This window comes from Alligator mississippiensis, chromosome 14, assembly GCF_030867095.1.
Source record: "Alligator mississippiensis isolate rAllMis1 chromosome 14, rAllMis1, whole genome shotgun sequence".
NCBI lineage: Eukaryota > Metazoa > Chordata > Crocodylia > Alligatoridae > Alligator > Alligator mississippiensis.
This window is the reverse complement of record NC_081837.1, coordinates 33,029,999-33,057,649: the sequence shown is the minus strand read 5'-3', so window position 1 is coordinate 33,057,649 and position 27,651 is coordinate 33,029,999. Positions and strand designations below refer to the sequence as shown.

Below are 27,651 nucleotides of genomic sequence, written 5' to 3'. Positions count from 1 at the left end.
TTCAAGGATTTAGTTACTTGGTCATAAAAAGCAATCAGGTTGGTCTGGCAGGACCTGCCTTTGATGAACCCATGCTGGTTGCCCCTGAGCATGATCCCCTCCTGCTGGCCCCCCACAGATGTGCTCCTTGATGACTCTCTCCAAGAGCTTCCCATGCACCGAGGTGAGGCTTACAGGCCTATAGTTACTTGGGTCCTCCTTCCTCCCTTTCTTGAAAATTAGGACCACATTAGCCAGTTTCCAATCCCCCAGCACCTGGCCAGACGACCACGAATGCTCATACAGCTGGGCCAAGGGCTCCGCGATGACCCCTGACAGCTCCCTCAACACCCTTGGGTGGAGGGCATCTGGACCTGCAGATTTAAAAATGTCTAGCCCTTCCAGAAGATCCCTAACTACATCTGCACTGACTGAAGGCCTGACAGAGCTATCCCCAAGATTGTCCCTACCTCTGGTAGGAGGGATGTCCCAGTTCCTGTTCAAGAAAACAGAGGCAAAGAAACTGTTAAAAATATCAGCTTTCTTGTCTGGCGTAGCCACAAGATTACTGTTTGAGTCTTGCAGGGGCCCTACATTGCCTGGTGCCCTCTTCTTGCTCCCAATGTACTTGAAAAAGGACTTTTTGTTGTCCTGAATCCTGGACGCTAGCCTGAGTTCCATCTCTGCCTTGACCTTCCTAATAGCCCTCCTACACTCCCGGGCCGAGGAGGAGTACTGTTGGGAGGATCCCATTAGGAGCCTGTTGATCAGTAGGGATTTTACTTCTGATCATTAGCTGAGCAAAGTAAGAGGCTTAGGAATCTTTTTTTTCCTTGAGATCTGGTCCTTTTTCAAGTATAAGTTGTAGTTTGATCCTTTTTGCTGGTTCCAGTATGGGATGGTAGGTGACAATCAAGGATGTACGGTTAGTGGGGGGCTTACTTTGGTAGTGTAGTAGGTTGCTGCAGGGTATTTGGGTGGCTCTTTCAAAGTTACAGTCTATTTGTCTGCTGGAGTATCCTTGCTCGGTAGAGGCAATTTTCATTTTAGCAAGACGGGTGTCATGCGTATTCTCCTCCAGAGCAGATGTGGTGGCTATGGATCGCTGTGGATCTAGAGTCGGGTTCTCAGAAGCCCATGGTTTTTCTGTATACAATGGTTTCTGTATATAGCAGTTCATAGGATGCCCTCCCAGATATAGACTATGATATCTAGAAAGTTGATGCTAGTGTATGAGTAATCCAGAGAGAATCTGATGGATGGGCGGTAGTTGTTATTAAACCTGTGGTGAAAGTCAGTACATGAGTCCAGGTGTTCAGCCCAGATGATGAAAATATAATCTATATAGCGTGAGTATAAGGCAGGATTGGTGGTGCAATTTTCCAGAAATTTCTCTTCTAGGTAGCTCATGAAGAAGTTGGCATATTGGGGAGCTGTCTTTGTGACCACAGCTGTACCCATGGTTTGGAGCAAGTGTCAGCTGTTGAACTGTGGGTGAGGATAAAATGGATAATTTGTGCGGTGTGTTGTGGTTGCAAATCTGAGTGTAGTCTGTTTTCCTGTAGATACTTCAGGCTCGCAGTTGTGCCTTCATGGTGTGGGATATTAGCTAGTGACATTCATGGTTGCAAAGTGAGACCTTTTCAGGAGGTGGTGGATGTTCTGGATCTTGTTGAGAGTCTGTTGTGTCTTGCAGGAAACTTGCTAATTTCAGAGCCATTAGCTATCTTCTCTGAGAACATATGGAGGTTAGCTAAGGTCCTGGATGATTGCAAAGGGCAAATACAGAGCCCATCTTTAATAAAGGGAAGAAGAAGGATCCAGGGAATTAGAGACCAATCAGCCTGACCTCAATACCTGGCAAGATGAGTCCAACTACTGTTCTTCAGAAAGATTTCTAACACCTTTTAAAACTCTTTATATCTATTTTGTTCCTTTTTTCAGAGATCTTTGGCAAATAGAAGATACCATGTTATGCAATACAATCAACAGTCACTTGTAAAAAACACTTTTTACTCAGTCATGCTGAGAGCACTGACTGTTGTGGCTTTTCAGTTATTTCAAAGTCTACTTTGAGGAATTTGCCTTTGGGTGAGCAACATGTCAGTGAGTAATACATGTGCTACCACAGACTTTTTGGCTGGAGTTGCTTAGAAGCAGTTCAAGACCTGGCTTTGTACAGTTTTACAGCCATCTTCAAAGGTACATTGTATGAAGAATCACTGTCAATTTGACATCAAAATAGCCAAGGTGCTTTGGCAATGCTGAATTGTTAGGTGTGCAACAGACTTGTCTTTGCTTTTCACAGCTCTGCTGGAATAGGAGAGAGAAATTCAGGGTATGGACAAATGGAGATTTATATCATCTTCAAAAGGGCAAGGGGTGCTGCTCTGGAGGATGCAGCAGCTGTTATGCTGTAATGAACATTTGCAGGATCATGTAGCAATTCAAGCAACTCCAAGTTAGACTCACTTAGGATTGTGCAGACATAATCTCTCTCCCTCCCACCTTTTGAGGTCACTACTAATATGTTTGTCCATTGGGAGAAGTGTCACTGCTAACTCTAAGCGCTGCAGTCCTTAGCTTCTGCTATATTCAGTGTAGCTACTTGGCCAGCCCAACTTTATGTGCCTAGTCTTGCAATCACTTTATAGATTATACATGAGGCCCCCCCAGTTTTCACAGAAAGTGATGTTACTGACAGTCATTGCTGATGTGATTACATTCTGGGAAACCTTCATATGGGAGTGTCTTATCACAGCTGTATCACTGAAATGACCTGCACTTCTTGTATGTACAAACATTAGTTACAGGGCAGAGGTTTAGGAGGATCAAGCCCTTGAGCGTCATCACTTGACTGGCAAGGCTTACTATAATGTATCTAAATAAGTAATCATAGATGTCATGGAGGCACCCCGGGAAAGCTAGAGAATCAACCAAGCTCCCACATGTGCACTTACTCATTTAGGGTTAAAGTGGCTTAGGATGACTATAACTGCAGAGCTGCACAAAGACATTTTGCGGCTGAATGAATGCATCTACATGGGGGTTTAACACAATTTAACTTGTGCACATTGACTCCATGCCTTTGACTGCTTATTGACATGTTGTAAGAGTTCATGATTTTACTGATCACTGTGCACTACATGGCACATTGCAGAATAAAACAAAGATGTTTAATATTTTAAAGTTTCAACATGGCAAGTGCTGGTTGTAATGCTGATCTCTTCCATCTTGTAAAGTCATTTATGACACAGACATGAACCAGGTATATCTCAGACTCTTCAGAAAAGCCAGATTTGTGAAAAAGCAGTTTGAAATCCCTTTGAGCTCAGTGCATTTTGAGGCATTGATTTTTATTTAGTTTAATAATATATTGACTTTAAAGCTATTAAGATCACCTTCCTCTCTGGTTTGATTTGATCGTATCTCTCCTGCTTTGAACCCCTCCCTGTCTGCTATTGCATCAGATTTAAATTACTGGCCCCGACTTTCAGGCTCCATATAAATCTACCCAACCATTTATTTTCCCATGTTGGGATTCATGTGATCCCCTGCCCCCATTCTCTACCCACATTGCATCCTTTGTCCACAGTATCTGTTTATTCTGTGACTTCATTCATGTAGCCCTTCTGTATTACCCAGCCTGCCTGAACTCCTCTGCAAGGCCTCTTCCCTCTTCACTTAAGTCCCTTTGAAAAACCCATTTGTGCCAAGATGCCAATAATTGATGTTACTAATTTGTAAAAAAAAAAAAAATCCTTTTTCTCCTCGACCTCTGCTGATTTGTCTGTCCAGCCTTAGACTGTGAGTTTGAGGCAGGAACTGTTTCTCTTTGTATATTCTGAAAGTATCCAGTAAATGCTGGGAGCTACCAAAAACCAGTAAAAATAGGAGGAAATATTTTGCATAGTCACAGTCTACTCAAGACCGTTGGTGGCAGTTTGCCCAACTGAAAACCTGACAATAATGGAATAGTAACATGCCACTTAAAATGAAGATCTGACATTGATTTAATTGTTGATTTTTTTTTTTTTTAAAAACGTATATTGTTTAAAACACTCTCACTGAAGCTTGAACTTTTGGATAAGTTCCAAGTAAATCTTGTAATTCGTGTACATTATCAATTAAAAATAGATTGCTTTAAAAAAAAAAAAGTAACTTTGGGGGAAAGCCACAATGTTTAAAATGTACAGACTGAATAATACCAGAAGCCTGTATCTAAGTGAGAGTTCAGAGGTCTCCTTGGGGGTATGCCATTATTTTACACCTATATAAATTTACCAATAAAATTATTAGCATTACATTTCATAACTGGAGAGAAGTAGTCACCCATATGAGTCAAAAGTCAGGTAGAAGGCAGGGTAGAGATGTACCTTATAGATGAACTGTATTAGAGAGACAAGCTTTTGCAAGGAAAAGCTCACTTGCTCAAATGCTAAATGAATTCCAATTGCATTTCATTCTACCTAAGTTGCTCCTTAGGCACTTACGTACTTTTAGGATCTGAGACTAGGGCTAAATTCACAAGTCTAACCTTGCCATCTCCTGGAATCCAAAGCTTTAAGTTAGGCATCAGGTGCCTAAGAATGAGTTTCACAGAGGCCAGCACACTGTATGGGGAACTCCCAAAGCCAGCCAGTAAGAAAGTCAAAGGGTGAATAGGCACCTATTTCTACTTGGGATTCTTAGCCAGGGATCCTCTCCTGGACTTAAGTGCCTAAGCCTGAACAGATCTTTCTCAGGAAAACTGAGGAGTGGGAGATTTCTCCACTCTGTTAAGATCACTACACATTCACCAGGGACACAGATGTTTTTAAATATCTACTCTGTCTAGTCAGGGGGACTCGAACCCAGGGTTCCCAAACATTAGAAGTGCCCTGACTGCCACACAACAAAGTAAATCTCTGCCTACTGCAGTTCCTGTGAATATTGTATTTTGTATATACAAAATAGGACAGCTTTAACTATAGGGATTGAGATACTGGGTATGGAAAGGCTTAACAATTAAAATAATTTCAAAGAGCCAGATGTACAATTGTTCAAGCCCTCTGAAACATACTAAAAGTGGTGAAAACACTCCAAAATAGTGTTACCTTATTAAATGGGGTGCTGCTTTGGAACATTACACTTTTGGTTATGTTTCCATAGGTGGGGGAGAGAATGGACAGCTACTCTGCTATCCCCATTGAACCTTCCTCTGTCTCTTGTGCAAGTAGTTGACAGAGCTGGTGCCATGAACAGTACTATAAGCCAAGGCTTCCTGACCATCTAGGACCTAAATGATCTGGTTCAATGGGAAGCTTTCTGATTCAACTACTCAGTGGCCTCCTGTCTGGGTCAACTGGGTCAAGAGCTCTGGCCTGATAGTTTCATAGTTGGTAGGGTCGAAAGGGACCTGAGCAGATCAAGTCTGACCCCCTGCCATGGCAGGAAAAAGTACTGAGTGACAGGAGGGCTTACTCCTGCCTGCACTCCAAGCCATCTAGAGGAGCACGGGCCTGCTGCTGTCTTTGAGGGTCTACCTGTCCTCAGCCACCCCTGCCTGCTTGAAAACTGGGACTGACTTGAAGCCAGAGATGAGGTTCATCCACTGTTTCTCCCTCTCAGGTCATCAGCCAGCTTGTCCTGTCTATATTCTGGTGCTGGTTCAACACCCTGCCCATGCCCCTGAACCTCCTGGCCAGCCTGCAGTATTAGGCTATCATTTTCTCTAGCCAGGATGGCAGCAGATCACTACAGATGTCCTGTGCTTCCCTTTGCTCAAGGGAAGGCAGGGCCTGGAGTGGTTTGCATCCATAGCCAGGTGCACACCTTCTGCCTCAGGCCTTGCAGCAGCAGCTTTACTGTTTTATAGCCATTTGGCATGGTGCCTGGAGGGGCATGCCTTCCTCTGGCACCTCCAAGAGCTCTGATATGACAAGCAGCTCTTTTGCTTGAGAGGTCTCCCAAACTTGCAGATGCAGTCACCCAGGGGACAGTCCTTCTAGACGAGCCCCTGTTGAAAAATCTGCAGCTGGTGTTACCGGTGATGGAAATACCCTGGGAGCACTGGAAGATGGTCCTGGCCAGCACCACTTGTATCTGAGACCTTCTGGACTTTTTCAGGCAGGGCTGAGTAGAACCCTCTGTGCTGACCTAGCATATGAAGCTGCCCATACTGCAACCACATGCTTCCTACCACATGCCTAGCTTGAGGGTGCCAGGCTACAGCTCTGCTACCACCTCTTCAAGAACTGATCTGAGGTTCTGGCTGCTCTTTTCCCCCCGTATCTTTTAGTTTATACATGGCTTCATATATGGCCCCACTAAGTTTCAAGACATTCTGGTCAACCCCCTCCTGGTGCTGGCCAGACTTTCCATCTAGCAGACCAGGAAGGTGGTGTGGTGGGGTGCCCTTCTGTTCCCCTGTCCTTCTGCATATTTGAGACAGAGTTTCACTGGGTGGCATGCTTTAGATTCCTTGGATTATTTAAGAATTCTTCTCCTGAGTGGCTCTTTGGTGAGGCTTAGTCTCCATCCTTCCTTGTACAAAGGGAGATACTCCTCCCTTTTATTGTGGAAGCCAGTTCCTCAAACTCCACAATGCTTGTTGTGTGATTCCAAGATGCCAGTCAATGTTGGATACTCAGTTTTTCATCTACAGTTCATTCTAGATCAGGGCTGTCTAACTTCTGAGTGGCCAGGGACCACATGCTCCACAGCCTGCATGCCATATGAGCCACACATCATGGCATGGTGCAGGCACCCCATGGCACTGCGTGCCCCCCACCCACATGTGGCAAGCACACCTCCCCCCAGCTGCATCATGCCAGTGCTCCAGTGCCTTGTAGTGTCCCCAAGTCCTCTTAGTCTTCTGGTTGCAGGTTCCCTCAGCTGCTCTATGCTCCACCAACTGCGCCTTGCTCCCAGCGGCTAGGGCAAGAAGCAGAAGCCAGAGGAGGCAGGGGAAGCCCAGAGACTTTAGCAGCAGCGGTTGGAGGAGGGGATGGGGGGGATGTCCACATGTGTCCCATGGGATGTTAGTTGAACAGCCCTGATTAGAGGGTGTTTTATTCTACCAATTACCTCTTCTTGAAGTCATCAATCTAATACTGATGCTGGAAGAATAGGCAGACTGCAATAAGTGAGCTGTGTTGTCAGTGCTCTCTCATGGGGCTCCAGGAGCCACTATGATAACATTAGACCTAATTTTGCTGATCCTAAGAGAAGTCACAGCTAGACCAAGTCAGAGGGGAGGATCCATATAATAGCCTTAGTTCTACCAGCTTCAGCTAAACCCCAAACATCACCTGGAATATAAGACCTATTTTCCCTGCTGTCACTGCCTCCTTCCTGTCTCCAACCACTCCTCTTCCCACACACTTTATTTCTCATATTTCTTCTTTTGGTCTGGTATGATAGAAGTCTGATTTAGCCAACCAAGATAACTACATTTTGCAACAATGCTGGGAAACTGTGACTAGATAGAAAGTTAAAGGCAATTATCTTAAACAGGTCAGCATTTATACCAGTTTTGCTAGTTCTTGGAATGGCTGACAGAGACTGTTTATAAGGCCTATTTCCCCTGCTGCGACGTTGCAAGTAATTCAGCCAGAGAAACAGAAGCTGCCTTCTCTATACCCCATCTTTTTGTGTTTGTTTTCAAGGAAATAAGATTGGATTTCAACAAGTGCTCCATCTCAGCTAACTTCTTAATTTTTGCCCAACAAGAGCAATCATTTCCTCTCCAATACAGTCTGAAAGACTGTCAAACAGGGCATTTTCCTGATATTGCAGTCACAAAAAGTAATTCTAAATGCATTTTCCTCAAACTTAACTAACCACTGAGTTTCCCCTATAAGGACCGAGTATTTTCCACGCTTGTCTTTCCCATTGTTGCAACCTAGATACAAACCAGAACTTTGGGGAGCTAGGCTACAAAACCAGGATAAACTGCTGGCAATCACAGTGTCTATGAACTTCACTTTTAGCCAGGGCACTACGAGTTTACATGCTGGTATCAGCTGATTTCAAACCAGTAATACCCTACACACACATGCTTCATAATCAAGGTCACAGTAGTGCAAAAAATTGTGCAGGCTAATTAATCTTTTTCTTGATGAGAAGAGAGACTGATACTGTTGCCAGCATCCTTGCGCAGGACATGAGCCAGCAAATTTCGAAAGGTTTAAAACTAATTTCTAATCTAGATGATAAAATGCTGAGTGCAATGCAAGCCTATACAGGCTGCTGGTTTGCCCAAGAAAACTTGTTTGGTTTGATATGATACATATCTGGTATTTCTAAAGCTGTTTATTCTCAGGGAGCCACTTCCCTGAAGAGTCCCAGAAACCTTAATATATTTTCCTTCCCATCCCCCTAATCTGTGATTCTCTGAACCTGGAAAGAGACTTATTAGGTCTAGTTCTTTGATAGTCTAATGAATGCATGGACTTCAGCGGAATTTGACCCACTTGTAACAGCTGAGAATCTGGCCATTAGATTCCACATGCAGGTGGTGAACCCTTCTGCTCCTTCTGTTCGAAAGGGACCCGTGAATCCCAAAATTTACTGACTTTGGTCTGAATTTGACCCTCATGATAAGGTCAGCTTCAGCTCACTTCTTGGTAGTTCTGGAACCAAATCTAATATTACACTGTTAGCATTTTAATTTCAAGGCATACTAACTGCTGAACAGCTGAAATAAAAATATTCAGCTTTTTAGTTTCCAAAGTGCAGGCAGGTTGGATCTGCCTTAGGTGCAGGGAGCTGGCTTGGCTTTTTATAGGTCACCTAAACCTGACCTTTCCAATGTTCTTTCTATTTGTCACCAGACAAATGAAACAGAGCTCACTGGAGTTAAGAAGATGCCTGAAAGGCATGGTCTACCTGAAGCTCTGTTTTGTGTTACACAGCTGAGCTTGGTAAGGCTTTGGCTATTGCATTGGAAGAGGCCCTAGATCTCACCAAGCAACAATGGAGGCATTCACAAGAGAGAATTAAAAAGCGAAAGCTGCAGCTAAAATGGCAGCTGAAGTATTATGGTCCACATTGGGCATTGTCCGATTGAAATTGCTGCCAATGGGCCAGTAAAGATGGGGACCACTACTTGTTGCAATGCTTATATTTAGGTTGTGCTTTCATCACCACCATCGAGTATATATTTCAGCAAAAATGTAAATTTAAGTTGAGAGTCTGATGTAATCACATAGCTCCAGGAACCAAAGGGCTCAATACTGGTTTTCTAGCCAGTCTGAGACTTATTCCAACATTACTTGTATATGTATATATGAACAGCAAACTGAGAATCATTTGAAGGAACTATAGATCAAAAGGACTGTGACCCCTTAGTGAGACAAACAATCTTTTAATTTTTAGGACTGTTAGGGGTAGGGTTGGGAGAGGGGGGGTTTGAGAAGGGGGTTTGGCCAGTCTGAGATCTTTTGGGAAAGACGTGAGCAGTTATTTTTGGCTTCTTGGAGGAGCTAGACTCTATAAGTTGGTGAAAATGTAAAAATGGGTGGTCCACCCGAAGGAAAATAGGAAGAATGCACAGAGGAACAGAATAGCCACTTTGGCATAACTCCCATCCTCCAGAGTACTCTGTCCTCAATTACTCACCCTGCAAGGCACTGGCCCTTTGTACCACTCCATCTCCATCCTGGCCTCCCTTTATTTTCCTATCCCAGGGAACACTCATTGAGTGTCCCATCTCAGTCTCACATTTGTTTCCTCCTCTCGTTTTAGACCTTTGCAGTGATTGCTTTTGGTTTGTTCTTGTCATAGCTTCTGCAGTAAGTCACCTGAATTTCTTTACCAGATATCCTGTAGACAAAGCTTTTTTCTGCTGGACTGAAAACAAAGATATTCACAATCATAGAGCCAGACTGAGCAAAGCTGTGTTCAGCCTTGAGGTAGAGTCAGAGACCAGTCCTATTTTAGGTCTACAAGAGCTGTTGTAGCAAAAAGGCAAATGGCTGGGCATTAAGACCCACTGACACATAAAAGTTACCAGGATGAATCTCCACCTCCCCATATTAAAAATGAAAGATGCAAGTCAGTAACCTATGAAAGAGTATAGTTTAGAGCATTCTCCCTTACCTGGGCCTTAGACACTTGAGTTGCCAGTTCTCAGAAAGGGTGAATGGTGGGCCCACGTTTTAGTCCATGTGATCTGGGAAGAGCTCTGCACTTCAGGCTTCCCAAATGCAAATTGAAGGGGTTGAAAAAAAAAAAGGGGGGGGGGGGGGGCAGACTGTGTTTTTATATAGGCACCTGATTTCTGACTGTGATTTATTTCTACTTCTATGCAAGGAAACAAGTCCCTACATTGTCCAAATAAACCCATTTCCAAACCACTGATTTCTACAAGCTCCCAAATCAGTTATTGCTTAGCAGATGGAATGACAGGACTTTTCCTCAGAGCTTACAGAGATTAAAAGGCCCTTCAGCTGACCGTCCTCTCTCAGGAGCTCTGGGTGACTAAGCCTTATTATTTCAAAGCTTCTTCTAAATCCAGATCAGGACATGCAGTCTCTTAGAATAAAAGATAATCCCTGTTGGGACAGAGTTATGAGACAAGCCCAGAACCTTATGCACCCAGCTGCACATGCAATTACTAACAGTAGTGCACGGTGCATGCGCCATGGGCATAAGAAATGCCACACCAGTTACATTACCTGATTTTTGGTGCATAGTGTTCAGAATTGCTTGTCGTGTAGTGTGACTGAACCAGCTGCAATGTCTACATTTTTTACATGGCCTAAAGCCTGGTAGATCTGTTGGTGTTTGGCAGTGCCCTTGCATTTCTTGGAAACCTCTGTTCTTTTTTGCTGTGGGAATTGGTAGTAAGTGTGGAGAAAACAGAATAGTTACCTCTAGGATCCTTTGTACAATTCTCATCTGTGTTGAGCCTGTTCTTCTTTGAGCTAGTCCTGAATACATACACAGGGACATTCAGAAGGATGCCTCCTGGTGAATGATGTTCACTGATGATGGAGTCCTGATCGAAGAAAGCAGAGAACATGTAGAGAATGATTTGCGCAGATGGAGGCACCTTCTGGAAATGCATGGTCTGCCCATCAGCAGGGAAAATGGTCTTCAAGTCACGCACATTTTCAGGTGACAGCACCAGGCATACTTCTGTGTCTCTGAACAACTGGTACATACCACCAGTGTACATGTATCCGTGGGATCTACTGTGCAAGAAAATGGGGGAGAGAAATGAGAAAATTAGAAGCAGAATATAAGGCATGAACAAAATGGAGGGAAGTGAGTGCTGTGGTTTGTAATAGGAAATGCTAATTTATCTGAAGGGAAAAATCCACAATTGCTATTGTATGGAGCAGAGTATTGGGTAATGATGAATTGGCAGGTGTCCTTGGAGGTAAGAATAGCAAGGGTGGATTTGTTGAGTCCCTGAGAAGACTCCACAACAGACAAAAATGAGAACTACCTCAACAGTAAGTGAGAGCAGACTGAGATCGTTTGCCTAAGGACAACGCCTGAGACATTGCCTAAGGGTGAGAGTGTAGGGGAACGTGGGGGGAAAATTCAGGCTGCAATAGCCTGGGTACAGGAGAAAGACCCAAGAAGATATGGCATGAGTGAATTAAAACAAAAAAATTGAGAACATGCAGTGTTTCAGAAGAGATGGTAATGGACAGCAGCTTCTGGAAAACAAGGACTCAAAACACAGACCCCACCAAGGGGGAAGCACACTATGATGATTTGCCAATAAAGCGTGTTAAATAAATTAAGAGCTAGATAAATGACTCATCTCTAAAAACTAATGAAGTAGTTGTCAATCACTGAACAGGAGTTTCTACTCAGGGTTTTGCAGGGATTAATTAATTAATATTAGCCTGGCAGTTTTCTACATGTTCACAAGTGATCCAGAAGTAAACAAAATTACTGCTGGTAACATTTGCAGGTTACACAAACCTGGGTGGAAAGGGAGTGACTTGGATTCCTTTAGAGTTTCAGCCTGCTCTAACAAGATGCGTTTTCATGCAAAATTATACATCTCCGAGTTCAGGCTGGACTCAAAATAGGAGAAGGCAATCTGGAAAGTAGCAACTGAAAAAGAAAAGGACCGCGCCTCAGGCTCAAGTCAGGCCCTCCCCAGTCCTTGCCCATCTGATCGAGCAGAAAAATTCCTTCCCCGGTCCAAATGTTGCGATCAAAACGATCCTGCACAGAGGGCGAGACCCTGTAGCCCAGAGGTCAGCAGCATTTTGCAGGGGAGGAGGGAAGGGGGATTAATGGAGTTGAGCTCCCAGCGCAAGCTGCTCCCGATATGCTGCTGGAGGCCATCACCGCTCCCCTCACAAGGCCGCTTTCCCCACCCCCCACCTCGCTCCACAGCCAGGATAAAATGGCTCTATAGACCACAGGTTACCGCCTCCTCCCCGCCATCACCCACCGACTCCTCCATGTACATCTTCACCCATGGCCTGTCTTGCAGGCATCCCAGCCCAGCCTCCGGCTTCTTTCCTAGTCCTTCCGTCCAGGAAGAGCACACGCCAACCGCAGCCTGGCGAAGGGTCTTTAAACCCGAAAGCTTGCTTTTTCCCCAACTGTTTAAGTCAGTCTAAGGAAAGATCCGATTCACCCAAAGAACCTGGTCTGCCCGTGTCCTTAGACTGACACGGCTACAACCTACACCCCTTTCTAGTGCGCTCCTGGCAACGGAAGGAAAAAAAAAACACCCCATTTTATCTGGGACCAGCCTCTGCATGCTTCAGAGAAAGGGGAGCAGCCAATACTAGCTTCAGAGGAAGGCTTTGCAATCCCCAACAGCATGCAGGAGGGGAAGCATTTCCCCCCGGCCCCCAACAAAGGTGGAGGGGGTGCGAGGGGTGCTGCAGCCCCGGGAGAGTGCGAGGCAAAGGCTCCCCGAGGACCCCCTCGTGCCCGGGACCAGCGGGGGGCCACGAGACGCCCCCAGCCGAACACGTGCGCTACGTGCGGCGCCTGCAGCTCCCCCGGGTCCTAGCGGAGAAGCAGCCTCCCACGCCTGCGCACTGAGGGACGGGCCACCGACGCCGGCCGGGAGACACAAAGGGGGGCGGGGGGCGCGGACGTGGCGCCTCCTCATTGGCCGCGGCGCGGCCTCCCTCCAGCAGGGGGGCGGGGCCGGCGCCCCCCCAGCGCGGGGCAGACAATGGGGCGGCCGCGCGGAGCGGGCCCTGCTGACGCGCCCCAGGCTCGGCCTATCGCCGCCCACACTGAGGCTCTTTAAAAAAACGAGCGCCGGCCCTGGGTCGTGTCAGCTGGCGGACCCCTCCGCGCATGTAAACACAGCTCATGGCGCGGGGGCCGCTGTGGGCCAGCCCCGCGCACGTGCCTGGGGGGGTCGCGGCCGGCTAGTGAGCCACCAAAAAAGGGAAACAAAGCACCGAGCAAAGCCGGGGAGGCCCGGCTGGGAGGCTGGGGCGTGGGGGGAGGCGCTTACTCCTCACCCGCGTGTCAGGCCCAGGCGGGACCACGACCCCTCAGCATCGGAGAGACCCCCGGATGGGGCTGCAGGCCCTGAGGGGAGCTGGGGAGGCCCGGGGACCTGCACACGCTGGAAAGGGGTGGAAAAGTCATGCAAGCCGATTGCCCGGCGGGTTTATACCGCGCCTGACACCAGACATGGGCAATAGCGCGCTCCGGTTTGCAACATGAAAAAGGCTGGCGGTGCACGGCGAACTGAGGGAGGCAATTCTCCCGCTGTGTTCAAGCCTCCCCTGGACTCGTGTCCCGTGACAGGCCTCGGGAGAGGTGGGCGAATTAGAGAGGGCTCAGTTGGTGACAAAACCGGCGTGCATTATCTTTACGCGCCTCGGTGTCGATGGGTGCGCTCGGCCATTCGCAACGTTACCAGCGGCTCCCGTTGATGCCTGCCACGGCGCCGGCCCCTCAGGGTGATGGGAGCAGCATGGATATCTGCATGGCTTCGATTGCCCCCGACCGCGCGCTCCCTCCTTCAGCAAATGCTGCCGCGTTTCGTTTCTCTCCGGCGTGGTGGCTCCATGAGGATGTCTATAACGTAATTGTGGATCGTATAGATGCATGAGGACGTAACAACAACAAGGGTCCCACTTGCAAGCCCCCATTCTGTACCTGCCCTTAAATATGGATCGTTTTGGTGGAGCCATTGGCGATGCATAGGGTGCACCCCTTGGAAACGCCAGCTGTGAAACTGGAAGTGCCCTTTCGGTTTCACTGCTGGTGACTTTGGGTTCGGCGATCGGCCGCTGGGGGACCCCCGTTGGTGATCGGCCACTAGGGGACCCCCCCCCCGGTCGGTGATCTGGTGCCCCTCCAGACTCAGGAGGCACCAGTCGCCCATGGGTGGGGGTAAACTCTGTCCCCAATCCAGTTGTGTTAAAAGCCCCTCCAAGTTATCTCATAGAAGTCCACATTGTCCTTCAGGGATGTACGTGGCAGCCGTGTTGGTCTGAGATGGAAAGAAATGCACAAATCTAGAACTCTTTTTGTTGCAACAAGGATACCTTGTATTAGACCAACTAAGAAATTGGCAACAAAAATATACATCTTTTTCCGCAAGCTGTCGGGCTCACGCGCCCTTCATCAGGCTCAGGGAAAGTTCAAGATGGTTAAAAGTCCCTGTAGACAGGAATTTGTTAATTTTTTAAAATTTGTATGCAAGGCCAAGTTAGCCCAAACTAATTCCAAATCCCAGATCCAGAACCAGGTGTGGCCCTGCTACCGGCAAACATCCTCCACCTGCACCTGGGGCTTCGCATGTTTCCAAATCCTTTGGTGGGCATCCTACGTGCAGGCCCAAGCCTGGAGGCGGGGGGTTCAGATGCCCCCCGAGTTTTGCTTGCCCCCAGCCGTACGGCCCTCAGAGCAAGCGAGGGAGGAGACTCCCGTTTCCATAAAGCGGGTTTAAAGCCGCTGCACCTCAGTGGGCACCGAACCAGGCTGGAAGAGCCGTTCTCCTGCGGGGCGGGTCAGGAAAATGGCCTTCTTGGACGCAGATAAGTGGTGTTTCCCCTGCCGGTTAAGAAGCCATTACGCTTGATCCGAGCCTGCAAGACGCCGAGATGCTACACTTGATCCGAGCCTGCAAGAGGCCTAGCTTGAATTTTATTAGTCGATGTTAAGAGTCATGAACCAAAAAGATGGCAAAGCCGGAAGGGAAACACAGAGCCAGGGACTAACACAAGAGGGACGGGGCCACAACTAGGTTACAGAAAATACAACGTTAGCCAGCTAACGGGAGGAGCGGGGCTTTCACTTGATCCGAGGGAGGAAACAAACTTCATTGTGGCCCGGAGGACGCTTGTCTGAGCCGTCCCTCCAAGCCTGCTGTGGGGGACTGTCTGGGACAAGCTGTGGCTGGTAAGGACCACTTTGTGTGCGGGGAACAGGAGCTGCAGGTGGCGTCTTTTATCAGAGCAGCTAGGGACTGATCTGCTTCAGGTGGGCAGCAGCCCCCCGCCCCCAGCGCAGTGCCCCTCTCGGCCGGGTGCGCGCCCCGCGGAGGGGCCGGGGCCGGGGCCGGGGCCGGGGCCGGGGCCAGGCCGGCCGGGGGTGGGTCCGGGACTCTTTTCTCTCCCCTTCCGGCGGAGGCGCACGTCTGGTTGAGCGGCGCGCGGCGACGGCGGCTGCGGGAGGATTGTTTGGAGCGGCGGCGGCGGCGGCGGAGCAGCACCGGGACCGGCACCGGCACCAGGCCCGGGACCAGGCCCGGGAGCGGAGCAGCGGGCCTGGCCCGGTCCGGCTCGGCCATGGCGGAGTTCCTGCCGCCGCCCGAGTGCCCCGTGTTCGAGCCCAGCTGGGAGGAGTTCGCCGACCCCTTCGCCTTCATCCACAAGATCCGGCCCATCGCCGAGCAGACGGGCATCTGCAAGGTGCGGCCGCCGCCGGTGAGTGCTCCGCCGCGGGCCGCCCTTTGTGTGCGGTGCGGGGCGGTGCGGTGCGGGGCGGTGCGGGCCGCCTCCAGCCGGCCGGCCGGCCGGGCCCCTCGTGGCGGGGGAGCCCGCCCTGTACAAGTAACTTGCCAGCCTCGAAGCGGCGACCCCGTCCCCGGGGAGTGCGGGGAGGTCTCTTTTCTCCTCTCTCTCTTCTTTTTATTTTTATGTATTTTATTTTCAACGTGGCAGCGGCTCGGCGAAGTTGCCTGGGGCGGCTGCTGCTCCGGGGGGAGCAGGCACGACAGGGGAGACCTAGAGGAGGCAGCTGCTGGGTGTTGCCCTCCATGTTGGCATTGTGGCGAGCTGGGGTTGTACATGGCTCCCTTTGCCTGCTGCTGCTCCTTGCCCCCGTGCCCAGCCCCGAGGCTTGGCTTTAGTTGTGTGACAGGTAACCGTCCCCTCCACTTGCATCCCCATTGCTTCTCCAGCCCACACTTTGGAGGGGGCCTCTTCTCTCTCTCGCCCTCTCTCTCTCTCCCAGGCTGATATGGCCACCATTTTAGAAAGCTAGACATACTGGGGGAAAGTATGAAGCCCTCCTCATCACCTCGGGTGGCACAAGGATTGGGTTGAGAACCCACAGTTTCCATCTCTCTCTTTCTTTCTTTATTATTTTGTTGGTGTTAGTTAAATAGTTCACCTTTCCCAAGTTTTAATTTGCATAGAAATGTAGTTGCCTTCTGTTTTAATGAAGGCACTGTTTACACACCGCTGTAAGGAGACCTGTTTGGGTCCCAAGGTTCTTGTTGGGACCAAGATCTGTTTAATAACACTCCCTGGGAAGGGTTGTTTTTTGGGTGGGGAGGAGAGGGGAGGGTTTATTCCTACTTTCAAGGGTAAGGTGGTGCGAAGGAACTTAGGATAGTTACTGTACAGCAGCCAAAATGCTGTCCTGCTAAATAAGAGTGCTGGAAAGATTTACGTTGGGTCCAGTAAGAAGTGAGGTTTACCAAATGCTTATGCATGTATTTTTGTTTAAAAGTGTAACTTCTGAAACCAAAGTGCATGAATCAGATGCATTTTGGTTGGACTTGATCGCATTTAAAATTCTTGTGTAACTAGAAAAAAACCCCCTCAGTAACTTGCTTCTTGCCAACAGGATTGAAATAAAATAAAGTTACTTCATGGTATTGTCTGAGATCAGAAATACATTTATAATCGGGTTGAGCAGGGTCATCCTCCTATAGGTAATTCCACCTTCTGGAAGAGATGTAATATGCAGTTGAGTGAACGTGTGTCCTCATTAACTTTACATTTACTAAAAAGGGGCTCGGTCTTGACCCTCTATAATCGCTTATATGAAAATCAATTCTTTGGCCAACTGACTTTCTCTTTTTTTTTTTTTTTTTTTCAAATTATGAGCAGAATTCGCTTTCTACGTAGCTTTTTCGGTGTTTCAGTTTTTAAATCTAAATTTATCCTATTTGCAAGCTGGCATAGAAAAGAAACCTAATAATAAATGATGTTTTATAAGCTATGCTTCTTAATGGAGAAGTTGGAGATGGAGGGACCTTTAGATCTTCAAATAACTACTGTCAACATTTCTTTGTTCCTTTACCAAAGGAAGAACATGGTTTCAAATGCCTTGTTCTCCAACTTCCCCTCTCCCCCGCAAAAAGCCAGCATCCAACCAATACTAGCTATATTACTATGATATGTGTTTCACTGGCTTTCTAATATGCCTATCTATGTAGAGCCAGACTGGATACAGTGGAAGTTGCTGGATACTAAACATGTTTGTGCTTGACTGGAAGATGAACACTCATGAAATCTGGCCCCTAGCTCTTGCTTATGCTAGATAATTGAACCAGTCATAGCACCAGTGTAAGCACAACTTCAGTTCCTCATTGGCCCTCCTGAAACCATAGCTCCGATGAGATCTTGAAATTGCATTTTGGCAGCTTGCATATTATGGGGGAAGAGGTCAAACTCCTGTAAAGTCCATGGAGCTGACACTTTCCTAGCCCTCCTTAAAAGCATGAATGTGCTAGTCTTACTCCTTACCGGAAAGGTGCTGAATTTTTGGAAAGTGGGCTCTTCCATGTTTACACCGGAAGGTTAGGGTCATGCTTTCTACCTCGGGTCTGGGAGCATCAGAGTTTTATTTAAAATCAAGATGGATGTTGCACCATGTGATGCAACGAGGGCTAACATGAAAACCTTACCATGAAGGTGATACTATATGCCCGGTGTACCGTATTCTGGTTAGGATCCTGAAATCTCCAGCTAGGCGCATGGCTCTGAAGTGCCTACATGCACGCTCTTTGCAAGTTCTACTGCACTGGGTCATTCCTTGACAAGTAGGTAGCATTGACTTAAACTTCAAGTTGACTGTGACTTTACTATGCTATGTTTTTGGATTATTGTCAGCACATGGACTAGTATTTTTGCATTTGAACCACAACTACTGGATGGCGGAACCTAAGGTCTGGGATAACACACAATATCAGGGTCAGGGAGGAGACGCGCTCATGAACTAATTCTGGTATCGCATGACAGCTGGTTATGCTATAGAAAAAGTCGCTCTGGTAGCTGTCCACCAATGACGGTTATCAGTTAGTTTCCTGCTGGTTTGAAGTAGAAAAAAATAATCTATGGTGGATTAAAGTTTGGAGGGCAGTATGTGATATATTGCAGGGGATGTGATCAAGGTGACCCAGCATACCAGAGATTGGTAATGGGTTTAAGCAGCTGAAGGGCCATTAGATCTCAAACTTGCCTTATGTTGCCATCCTTACACATGCATGTGTATAGCAACAAAAAGAGTTACTAACCAATCCCAATGCTAGAAACTCCCCAAACTGGTTTTGTAAGAGTGGTTAAAGGGAAATGCATTCCCAGTTCCATTGTTGATTTTGTTCTTGTTTTAACTGCAATTCTCTGGCTGTAATAACTAGGCCAAAGATGGCCTACGTTTTCCTGGTGCGTTTTGTATGAAGTTGGAAGGCAAAGGTGAAGTAACTTGTGAATGTTGGCATGTGGAGGTCGAAAGTGGTATGGCTACCTATGTGCTCAGCCAGGGAAGGGGTTTTAAATGAGCCAATAGTTGATAGACTGCTCGAATGAATGCTCTCTCCATGGACTTCCAAACCAAAGTGGAAAACTGAATACAAAAGAAAGGATTGAATGCATTGTATTTCTCTTGTGCTGTGTTGCAGCTTTGGGTTTGTCATGCATTGAAAACATACTTTATTTATCACGCTTTTTTGTGGTGAGCAAATTTGAGGAGCAAGTTATTGTAAACTTTGGCATTGGCTTAGTGAGTTTGTATTTTGGGTGATTTTTAGATTGACTCTGACTGTGAATTGATTGTAAGAATGAAACAGTGACTGCTACGTAAGAAGGGCATCCTGATTGCATGGAGTAGCCGGAGCCTTTGTTTTCAAGAGGTAGCAAAACTACTTGCCACTAGTAATAAAAAGTAACATGGACAAAAGCAGGGGCAGTATAGGACTTCTTTAAAAAGTGTATTGTATTTGGGACTGCATCTACTTTTGCAGTTTCTTGCAGAAAAATGGGGAGCCTAAAGAAAGTTGTAAGGAGCTGGTAGATAAAGTTCAGTGAAGCCAGGGTGTTGGATGGGTAATGCAAGGGCCAGTTTTCCGTGGTCAGTTTTTGGGGCCTTAACATCTAATACCTCTGGCTGCAGCTATCCTCTCTTTCTCTAGGCTTGTACTCTTCTTTGTCCTCTTTGAGTTGGTCCTGCCACTTGTTGAATGTGTGAACCTTTATGTTCTGCCTTTTGATAATGCCCCTTAAACTTATTTCAAGAGGAAAAAAAATAAAGTCTTTTCTAGTTCTCTTACTTGAAGAACTTTTCTCAGTTTTTTCCTCTCCTTGGTCCTCACATTTTGTAAAGCAGTTAACTGTGCAATGTGCAATTAACTTGTGGATCTCGGTGTCACAGGAGGTTGTAGAGGCAGACAGCACAGCCAGGGTCAAAGTGGACTAGACAAATTCATGGACAGTAGATCTATTAATAGCTATTAAACAGAACAGTAAGAAATGTTTCCTCTGGCATCTCTAAATCAATGATGGTGGATGTCAGGGAGGGTGATGAATAGGGGATAGTTCATTCTAGATGTACATGGTTCAGTGCTCTCCCTCTAAAGCAAAATCCACTCCTGCTGCTGTTGGAGATAGGTTGCAGGGCTTGGTTTGACCCAGTATGGTGCTATTTATGTACAGCCTGAGCACTGTATCTGGCCCATTGAGCCAGGGATCTGTTGTAGCTTTGACTGCAGGGGGGCAGTAGTGACTGTGGCTCCAGCTACTGCTTTGGTGGCAGTGGCACTGGCCAGTATAGAAACGGCTTTTGCTCAGAACTAAGCTCCATTAAAGTAGCTTCCAACAGCAAAAAAGTTGTCAACCTCTGTTGTAAAGCATTGTAGATGGTCCTTGTGCTGGAGCCAGCCCTAAAACAAGAAACAGCTAATAATCACTGCAGTACTGTATTCATCCCTTGGAATACAAAGTCAAGTTATTTATTCCATTAAAATTGAATTCAGACTTGGTTAACATCTTATGCAGACTTATAACCATTTATTCTTTTGACTAGAGACTGTAGGGATGGTATACCAGAGATGTGTCATTACCTGGAAAGCTAGCATTAAAACTCGAAAATTTTACAGTTAAGTTTAGAGTTAAAGGAATACAGACACGTTAAAGTTTTGAAGTAGATAGCTGAGGCACATAAGGAACCTTAACTCTGGTCTGTGAAAGATAAGCATTTTGGCTGTTTATAGATGCGCTCTGGGAGTGGGGTGGGGGGGGTGCTTTAATTAGAGTGGCTCCGAGAACTACTCTAATTAAAGCTCCCAAGAACGTCTCTTGTATCACTGTCCCTGTGGTGAAAAATAACGGTGGAGGTGCTTTAACTAAAGCTTGTCAAATGGGTAAAGTGCCCCCGCTGCCATTTTTCAGTGTGGGGACGCTGATGCACGAGATGCTGGAGTCTGCTGGAGCATGCCAATTACCATGCTCCAGCAGACTCGGTTAATCGAATCTGCACCTGATGCGCTGTAATTACAGTGCATTGGAGCAGCTTCTCTGCACAAGTATAGGAGCCGCTAAAGACTAGTAGATCCAGATTAGTTGCAACCAAGAGTTTTAAACATCTTGTAGGGGAGGGGGGCTGAATTGCCAATGTTTTTAGTAAGTCTTGGAGCGCTGGGAAAGTTTCAGAAGACTTCTGGTGATATGCTGGTTAGGCAGACCTAACTTTGGAGAGAGAAAAAAATGGAATGGCTAATATGGAACTCAGTCAGAAGAAACTAGAAGGTGGTACCAAATTTCAGTCAACAATTATAGAAAAAGGTGGGTTTTTTTCCAAATTAATTTTACTGTATTTTATTAAATTACAAATTTGGTTGCTGAAAGTAATCGTGTTCCTCTTCCACGTATGCCAGTAGTGAGATCAGTTTTGGAATATTGCGTTTATTTTAGGTATTCTAACTTTACAAAGAATATTGATTAAGTGAAAAGGGAACAGAAAAGAGCTGCAAAAAATATTCCAAGGGGAGGGCAAAAATGACCTATAGCACCAAAAAACTTAATGTGCCTATTTTTAATAGTCATAGATTCATAGATGTTAGGGTCGGAAGGGACCTCAATAGATCATTGAGTCCGACCCCCTGCATAAGCAGGAAAGAGTGCTGGGTCTAGATGACCCCAGCTAGATACTCATCTAACCTCCTCTTGAAGACCCCCAGGGTAGGGGAGAGCACCACCTCCCTTGGGAGCCCGTTCCAGACCTTGACCAATAATTAACTATTGGAATATTACCAAAAATTGTGGTCGATCCTCCATGGTTTGCGACTATGAAATTAAATTAAATTTTACTAGTTTTCTAAAAAACTAAAAAAGTTCCTTGGCTCAAACAGAAATGAATTGAGGCAGGTTCTATGACTTATTTTACATGGGAAGTTGTAGTCACTTACACTGACTTTTCACAGATTAGAAGGGACAAGTATATTTATATTATTTAAACAAATACTGAGCAGTGACTGGCTTACCCAGCTACTTTTGGAGGAATAGAATAATAGATACAAAGGACTGATTAGCCTAGTGGAGAAAAGTACAAGGAGCATCAGTGGTTGGAGCTGAGTCCAGACACTTGAATACACATTTTGGACAATAAAGGTAATTAACCATTGAACCAAATTTCCAAGCTTTATAGGTCACGTGCTATCTTCCTAAGAAATGAGGTAAATAAAATGAGGTACATAAAACTAAGATGTCAGATATTGGAAATCCCTGTTTTAGCTGATCACAAGTTCATTAAAGGGATGGATAGATAACAAGGTAAAATCATACAGGTCAGGCTCAGTTATTTACCAATCTCTTCTGGCATTTAAATACCAGGGGAATGTAAAATGCGAGTAGAAAGTTTACTTTGCTGTTGTTTGCAGCACTGGTGAGAGATCTGATTGAGCACTGTGCAGTTTGTAGTTCAGAGATGTTGAAAAATTATAGCATGTTCAAAGAGCCACTCCATTGCTGCCACAGGGGGTCACCACCACTCCTCACTGGTTCCCTTCCGGTTAAACTGGTAAGAACAGGAACTACACTTTCTCTCTCTTCAGGTTGCCTGTGCAACCCCAGCTGTTTTAGATCTTGACCTACTTCAACAGCCAGCTTGGGGTTTTTCAGCTCTAGTGAATAACACATTTCTGACTGAACGTGCTGTAGGGACTTGTCCTCACAAATATGTTTCTTCTGAGGAGTTAGTAAACCAAAAAGGCCCTCCAGGGAGTAACTCCTATCCAGAATCTCTCCTCCTTCTCTCACTCTGCACTAAAACTGAGGGCTGCCCAGCTCCAGATCTTTGCACAGCTCTCAGTGAGTACTGACTTTTTTGTGCCTTTGCATAATTTTGCATTTGTAATGTGTGCGCGCCTACTAGGTTCACCATTTTGGAAGGGAGGGCTGGTAGGACGCACAATCCAATCCACTGTAACCCCAAACAGTAATCCCCAAACCCCCAAACAGTGAAAGCAGGTGCAAGAACATGCATACTAATAAGGTTATGCAGAGAAAGAATACACGGAGTTACCATTATAGAACATAACCGTAGTCTCATGTGTATAACATAATCAGGGTTGCATCTAAATTTTTTTAAGCACTAATTTATTACAACAGTGGAGAGAGAGACTTTACTGTTCAGTAGATTAGAGATGTGCTAATTCCAACCCCCCCCCACCCCATTAGTTAACTGGTTTTTGTGAAACTGACACTAAATTCTAAAAAAAAAAAAAAAAAAATGTAATGAATGTTTATAGCTATCAGTGTTGGATGCAAATGTGAATGGCATTCAAGACTGAACAGTTCTTCTTTTCCTTGGCTTTTATCCCAAAACCCCAGAGTCGGCTCAAGCAGTTACAAAATTAAAAAGAAAGAAGTTAAACAGAAATAAAGCGCACGGAGCAAATATAAAGGACAAAAGTCAGTTTTTAAAATGTAGCTATGCTAAGTAGGCAGCAGGCCATCTTGAATTTTGCTGTTCGCATTTGGAGATGCTTGCAATCACAGCAGATGGCCAGTAGAAGCTTTTCCCCACCACAGAGCAGCTCCTGCAGCCCCTTGTGACTTAATATGGAGAAGAAAAAGGCAGCTGGAAAAACTCTGGAGAAAGAAGCAGGGCAGGGGATGCCTGTTCCTAAATGGTGAGTGTGTGTGCATCTTGAGTCCTTCATGGGTGAGGGGGCCCTCACTCTTGCCCTTGCTGCCAGCTATGCAAGGTCATTGACGTTTTTTCACTGTGGTCAGAGGTGAATTGACCAGTCAATTAACATTATTTGACCAGTGGTTGTACAGGGCCCTCTTGGAGGTTAGAGAAAGCCAAAGCACACTGGTACGAAGCAAGCACCCCCTGCAGGACTCCATGACATCTCTTCAATGGCATCTTTTCCCCATGGCGGCAGCTCTGGGACAGGAATGTCTCACTTTTAATTTAGCTCTCTAACACACTTTAAGGAGATAGGGATTCTGTTTGGGATTGGGTTTCTGTTTCAGTTCACTTTCTCCAATATCACTGCCACTTGTTCTTGCAATATCCCAATTTATGGAAGGCTTGCTGTACACATGACTAGGGCTGATGGGGAAGGTGAAAAGAAAATTCACTTTTACATTGCAATAAATTTGTATTGTATATGCTGGCATGGTGAATTCATTTGAAATGCCCTTAGGGGTTTTCCCTGCTGTTTACGTATCTTTGCAGTGGGCTAGACTTCTATTCTTAGGAGCCTCTTTTCTGACATTTTTAGTCCTGCTTGTACCATATCTTGTGAAGAGGGATGGCTATCCCGTGAAGACCTGGAACTTGGTGAGGTCTATATCAAATGTCTAATCTCCTAGAAATTCTGTTTGATATAGAAAATATCCTTCATCCTAATATGAGGTTTGAAGTATTTTCCTTTTTAACTCTTTTTGAGTGCTAATGTTTGGACATGCTTATTTCAAAGTCCATTTCAGACCTCTGCCTTGCAAGGTGTTAATTGATCTGAGGGAGCCAAATCCAATAGGTCAACCCTAGAAGTCTTTACATTATCTTTGAAGCGGCCATGTGCTTTAAGCAATTTTGGCCCAATTATGGAGATAAGGTAAGGAGAGCGAAACTTTAGTCAGTTTTAGCTCTCTCTCAAACCTGCCATCAGAATTGATGCACATTTTAGCAGTTCTTCTGTCTTGATTTACTCAGACCTCGTCACCCTTTTTTTTTTTTTTTTTTGGCCCCTTATTGGTCATTACATTCCTGCAAGAGGTAATAAGGAGATCTCATTCAGGAGAGAGTTGTTATTTACTCCCAACAGTTGAAATGCAGTGCTTCTGCACATTCACACTTCCTGCCCACCTTCTTGTCATCTTATTTCTATTGGTTTTAAAATAAAAAAACCCTCTGTTTATAGAAATAAGTATTCAGTGTGCAAACAAGTGCTGAATTAATTACTAATATTTCAGATTCCAGTTTTTGAGGCTAGACAGTAAACGAATGCCAGATAGTGTAGATTAAATGTTACATTCACTGAAAGGTCTTTTGTGGCAGTTCTACAGTCTGTCTGCATCTTCCACTGAAGTAAAGTAGATGTACGACTGTGAAGGAACTATTGGAGCAAGTCTTTTAATGTCAGATGCAGTACGCCAGTCACTTTTGCTCAGCATATTCCCAAGGTTTAAAGTGACTAAAACCCTTCTTACCCCTGTAAGCAGTCAGTTGCTATAACACAGAGGGGTCACTAGGAAATGTTGTGCCCTGTGTGAAATCCTGCTGGAGGGAAGGAGAAGAGCACAGTCTTGCCTGCCCCTGCTGCTGCTGTGGTAAAGTCTATCCATCTCTAGTTGCTGCTGCTGTTGCTGGTAAAACACCCAGATGGCGGCAATGGCTGTGTCAGCTGCTGCAGTGCAGACTCCCCTAGGGTCTGCCATTCCGGCCCTCTGAGTGGGTGAGTTGGACTGGTGCCCTACTTCTGTGATATGATGGTTTTAAAATATGATAACTTCCTTTTTAACCCTTTAAATATTCAGCCTTAGTGATAAAAGCTAAGTGACTAGAAGGCTACATCTCGGCTTATTTGGCTGCCTGCATTCGTGCCGTTGTACATCTTTAAGTCTGTATGTAGGAGAAGCTGAACGTTCTCAGCAGTCTTTCCAATGGGAGTATGCTTATCAACCTTTGAATGTGAAACATATGACCAAAGTGTATGTTATCATTGCACCATAACTGGTTTGACTGATTAAACTGTGAATTTAGTATGAGTCATGGGTAGACTTACTTTTTTTTTTTTAAAGGCAGCTGAGAAAACAAACTATCCTATGCTTTCCCATTCTAAGGCTGTCTTCAGAGTTTGAACCTGTCCTTCTAGATCTCCAACACAAACCTCTACCACTTGCCTTATGGGAGTATTTGTTAGCCTGTGTCAGTTCTCTCCAGGAGCTTATTAGCATGTTCTTTGTCAGTGACTTACAGTCTGTTTGTTGGGCTTTTCTGGAACATTTGAAACCTGGACTCTTGGAGTTTGGACAGACATAACAGGTCGGTTCACAACTACCTCAGTTCAGAGGTGTCCACACATGCTGCCAATAGTTTTTTTTTACTATTTTAGACACCTTTTAGGCATTGCTCTGCTCTCAAACCACCATTGGGTGGTTGGGAATACCCAGGCAGTATGGTTCCCAGTGGCAAGTGCCCCAGTTTTCCCTGGGCGGGTTGGGGGAGGAAGACCCTGATTGGCTGGACACCAAGGAAGAGGAAGAAAATTACATCAATTTTCTGCAGTTACAATTTTCTGATCTGCCTTCTTACTAACACTGAGCTCAGTAAAGAGCAACTGAATTAATTAAAGACCAGTCCTGCACTTTACCAAAATGTGTGCGGTGATACTCAGGCTGGTGGTGTCCAGGTGGGTGGGAGAGGGGTGCTGCTTAGACTTCTGTTTCGGGACTCTCAGGAACTGTGTTCTTTGGGGCTTTCGAAGCTTTTGTTGTGACTTTTTTTTAAAGAGCGCTTTGCCCTCAAAATACTCGCCAGTTTACATCAATTCCTGGCAGTTGACCAGGTTCAGTACATCCCAGGCTGATTTGAAGGTGACCAAGTGGCCAGCTGATTGGGGGGCTACTTAGACCCCTGCTTCTCCCTTCCTGGCAGGCCTGGGTGGTCTGGGGAGGGAGGGAGAGGGCTGCCCAAATCTCTGGCTCAGGCTACTCCATAAGAAGACTTTCTCTAGGGGCGGCCAGGTTAGGGGAGCGGGGAAGGGAGAGGGGGAGGGTAACAGTTCCAGGTGCCCTGCTGCTGGGTTCCCATAGAGCTAGATATTCTGGGGGCTCTCCAAAGTCTCCACCACTTCTAAACAGTATTTTCAATCAAGCTGCTTATACATTTCATTCCATTTGTTGCAACTGACCAGACTTTGGGGCATCCCAAGCTGATTAGGGGTCAGGAGGGGGAGGTGGCGAGTTTGATAGAGGGGCTACCCCTTCTTCTGGTTTCCTAGGGAGCTGAGTGATCTTGTGGCACCGTCCAAGGCCGCCATGTTTGTTGCCAGGAATGGAATAAAATTGACCAGTGGCTTGGTGGAAAGCACTCTCTTTAAAAGTTGTGGAGACATTGGGCAGTCCCCACCACTTGTTTCCCAGGGATCCAGAAACAGGGATCCAGAAACAGGAAAAAAACTCTTTTTGCCCATCTGCCCCATACCCACCAGCCTGAATCAGCCTGGGAAAGCATGCACTGGGTTAAGTGCAGGCAATACAGATGGGGGCAGTAGAGTTCTGGCTGCAAACCTTGGGGTTGGGACAGTAGGGTAGAGAAGCAGTGCAGTGTGGGATGCCTGGAGGACTGACTAGACACTAGTCATTGAATGCTTGGTATTTGCACATAACACTGAACTAGTTCAGTGGCACCTGATTATCCAGGTATACTTTTGAAATATTCCAAGATGTTTAAACTGTTCTAAACTGGCATGTATGTCTGGCTTGCAGTTTAAACAGCATTTAAAATGGTTTAAATATTGTATCTGTCCACACCCTTAGGCTCCATGCTCCTGCTGTGTAATCTTTTTATTTTCTAATGTAGGAGAAAAACCATTGTAAGTAGGGTTTGTGGTTGTCATACTTTACTGTGGTGATTAAATTATAAGGCTAGGTTAGTTATAGCAAGATGGGCTAATTTGAAACGTGCACGTTTATTAAAGTCATAAGAATTTGGGATTAGAGAGGACCTCCTACTTCTTTGAGTCTAGTCCACAGTCCCTTCTAGAAATAC

The 27,651-nt window shown here is 46.0% G+C and overlaps 1 protein-coding gene and 1 long non-coding RNA gene across 10 annotated transcripts in view; one reads left to right on the top strand and one right to left on the bottom strand.

Moving 5' to 3' along the window:
- Window positions 1-606: 606 nt before the first annotated feature.
- LOC109284358 (uncharacterized) lies at window positions 607-12,974 on the bottom strand. 4 transcript variants are annotated; one of them, XR_002091790.2, is made up of 4 exons: window positions 12,386-12,974; window positions 11,905-12,039; window positions 10,837-11,159; window positions 607-10,159 (listed from the first exon to the last, which is right to left on the bottom strand). It is a non-coding gene; the product is annotated as an uncharacterized LOC109284358 (long non-coding RNA). The 4 variants fall into 4 exon arrangements; XR_002091789.2 differs by lacking the exon at window positions 12,386-12,974 and having other exon boundaries at window positions 11,905-12,376; XR_002091791.2 differs by lacking the exon at window positions 12,386-12,974 and having other exon boundaries at window positions 607-2,292; window positions 11,905-12,376.
- Window positions 12,975-15,521: 2,547 nt separating this feature from the next.
- The window catches only part of KDM5B (lysine demethylase 5B), a 79,142-nt gene continuing 67,012 nt past the window's right edge, over window positions 15,522-27,651 (top strand). Inside the window, exon 1 of one of the 6 annotated variants that reach the window (XM_059717223.1) lies at window positions 15,522-15,830. In XM_059717223.1, coding sequence (XP_059573206.1) covers window positions 15,708-15,830 — 123 coding nt within the window. In that variant the 5' untranslated portion in view covers window positions 15,522-15,707. Of the gene's footprint in view, window positions 15,846-27,651 lie in introns of all 6 variants that reach the window. The other 5 variants (XM_059717222.1, XM_059717224.1, XM_014609402.3 and 2 more) reach the window with 5 other exon arrangements.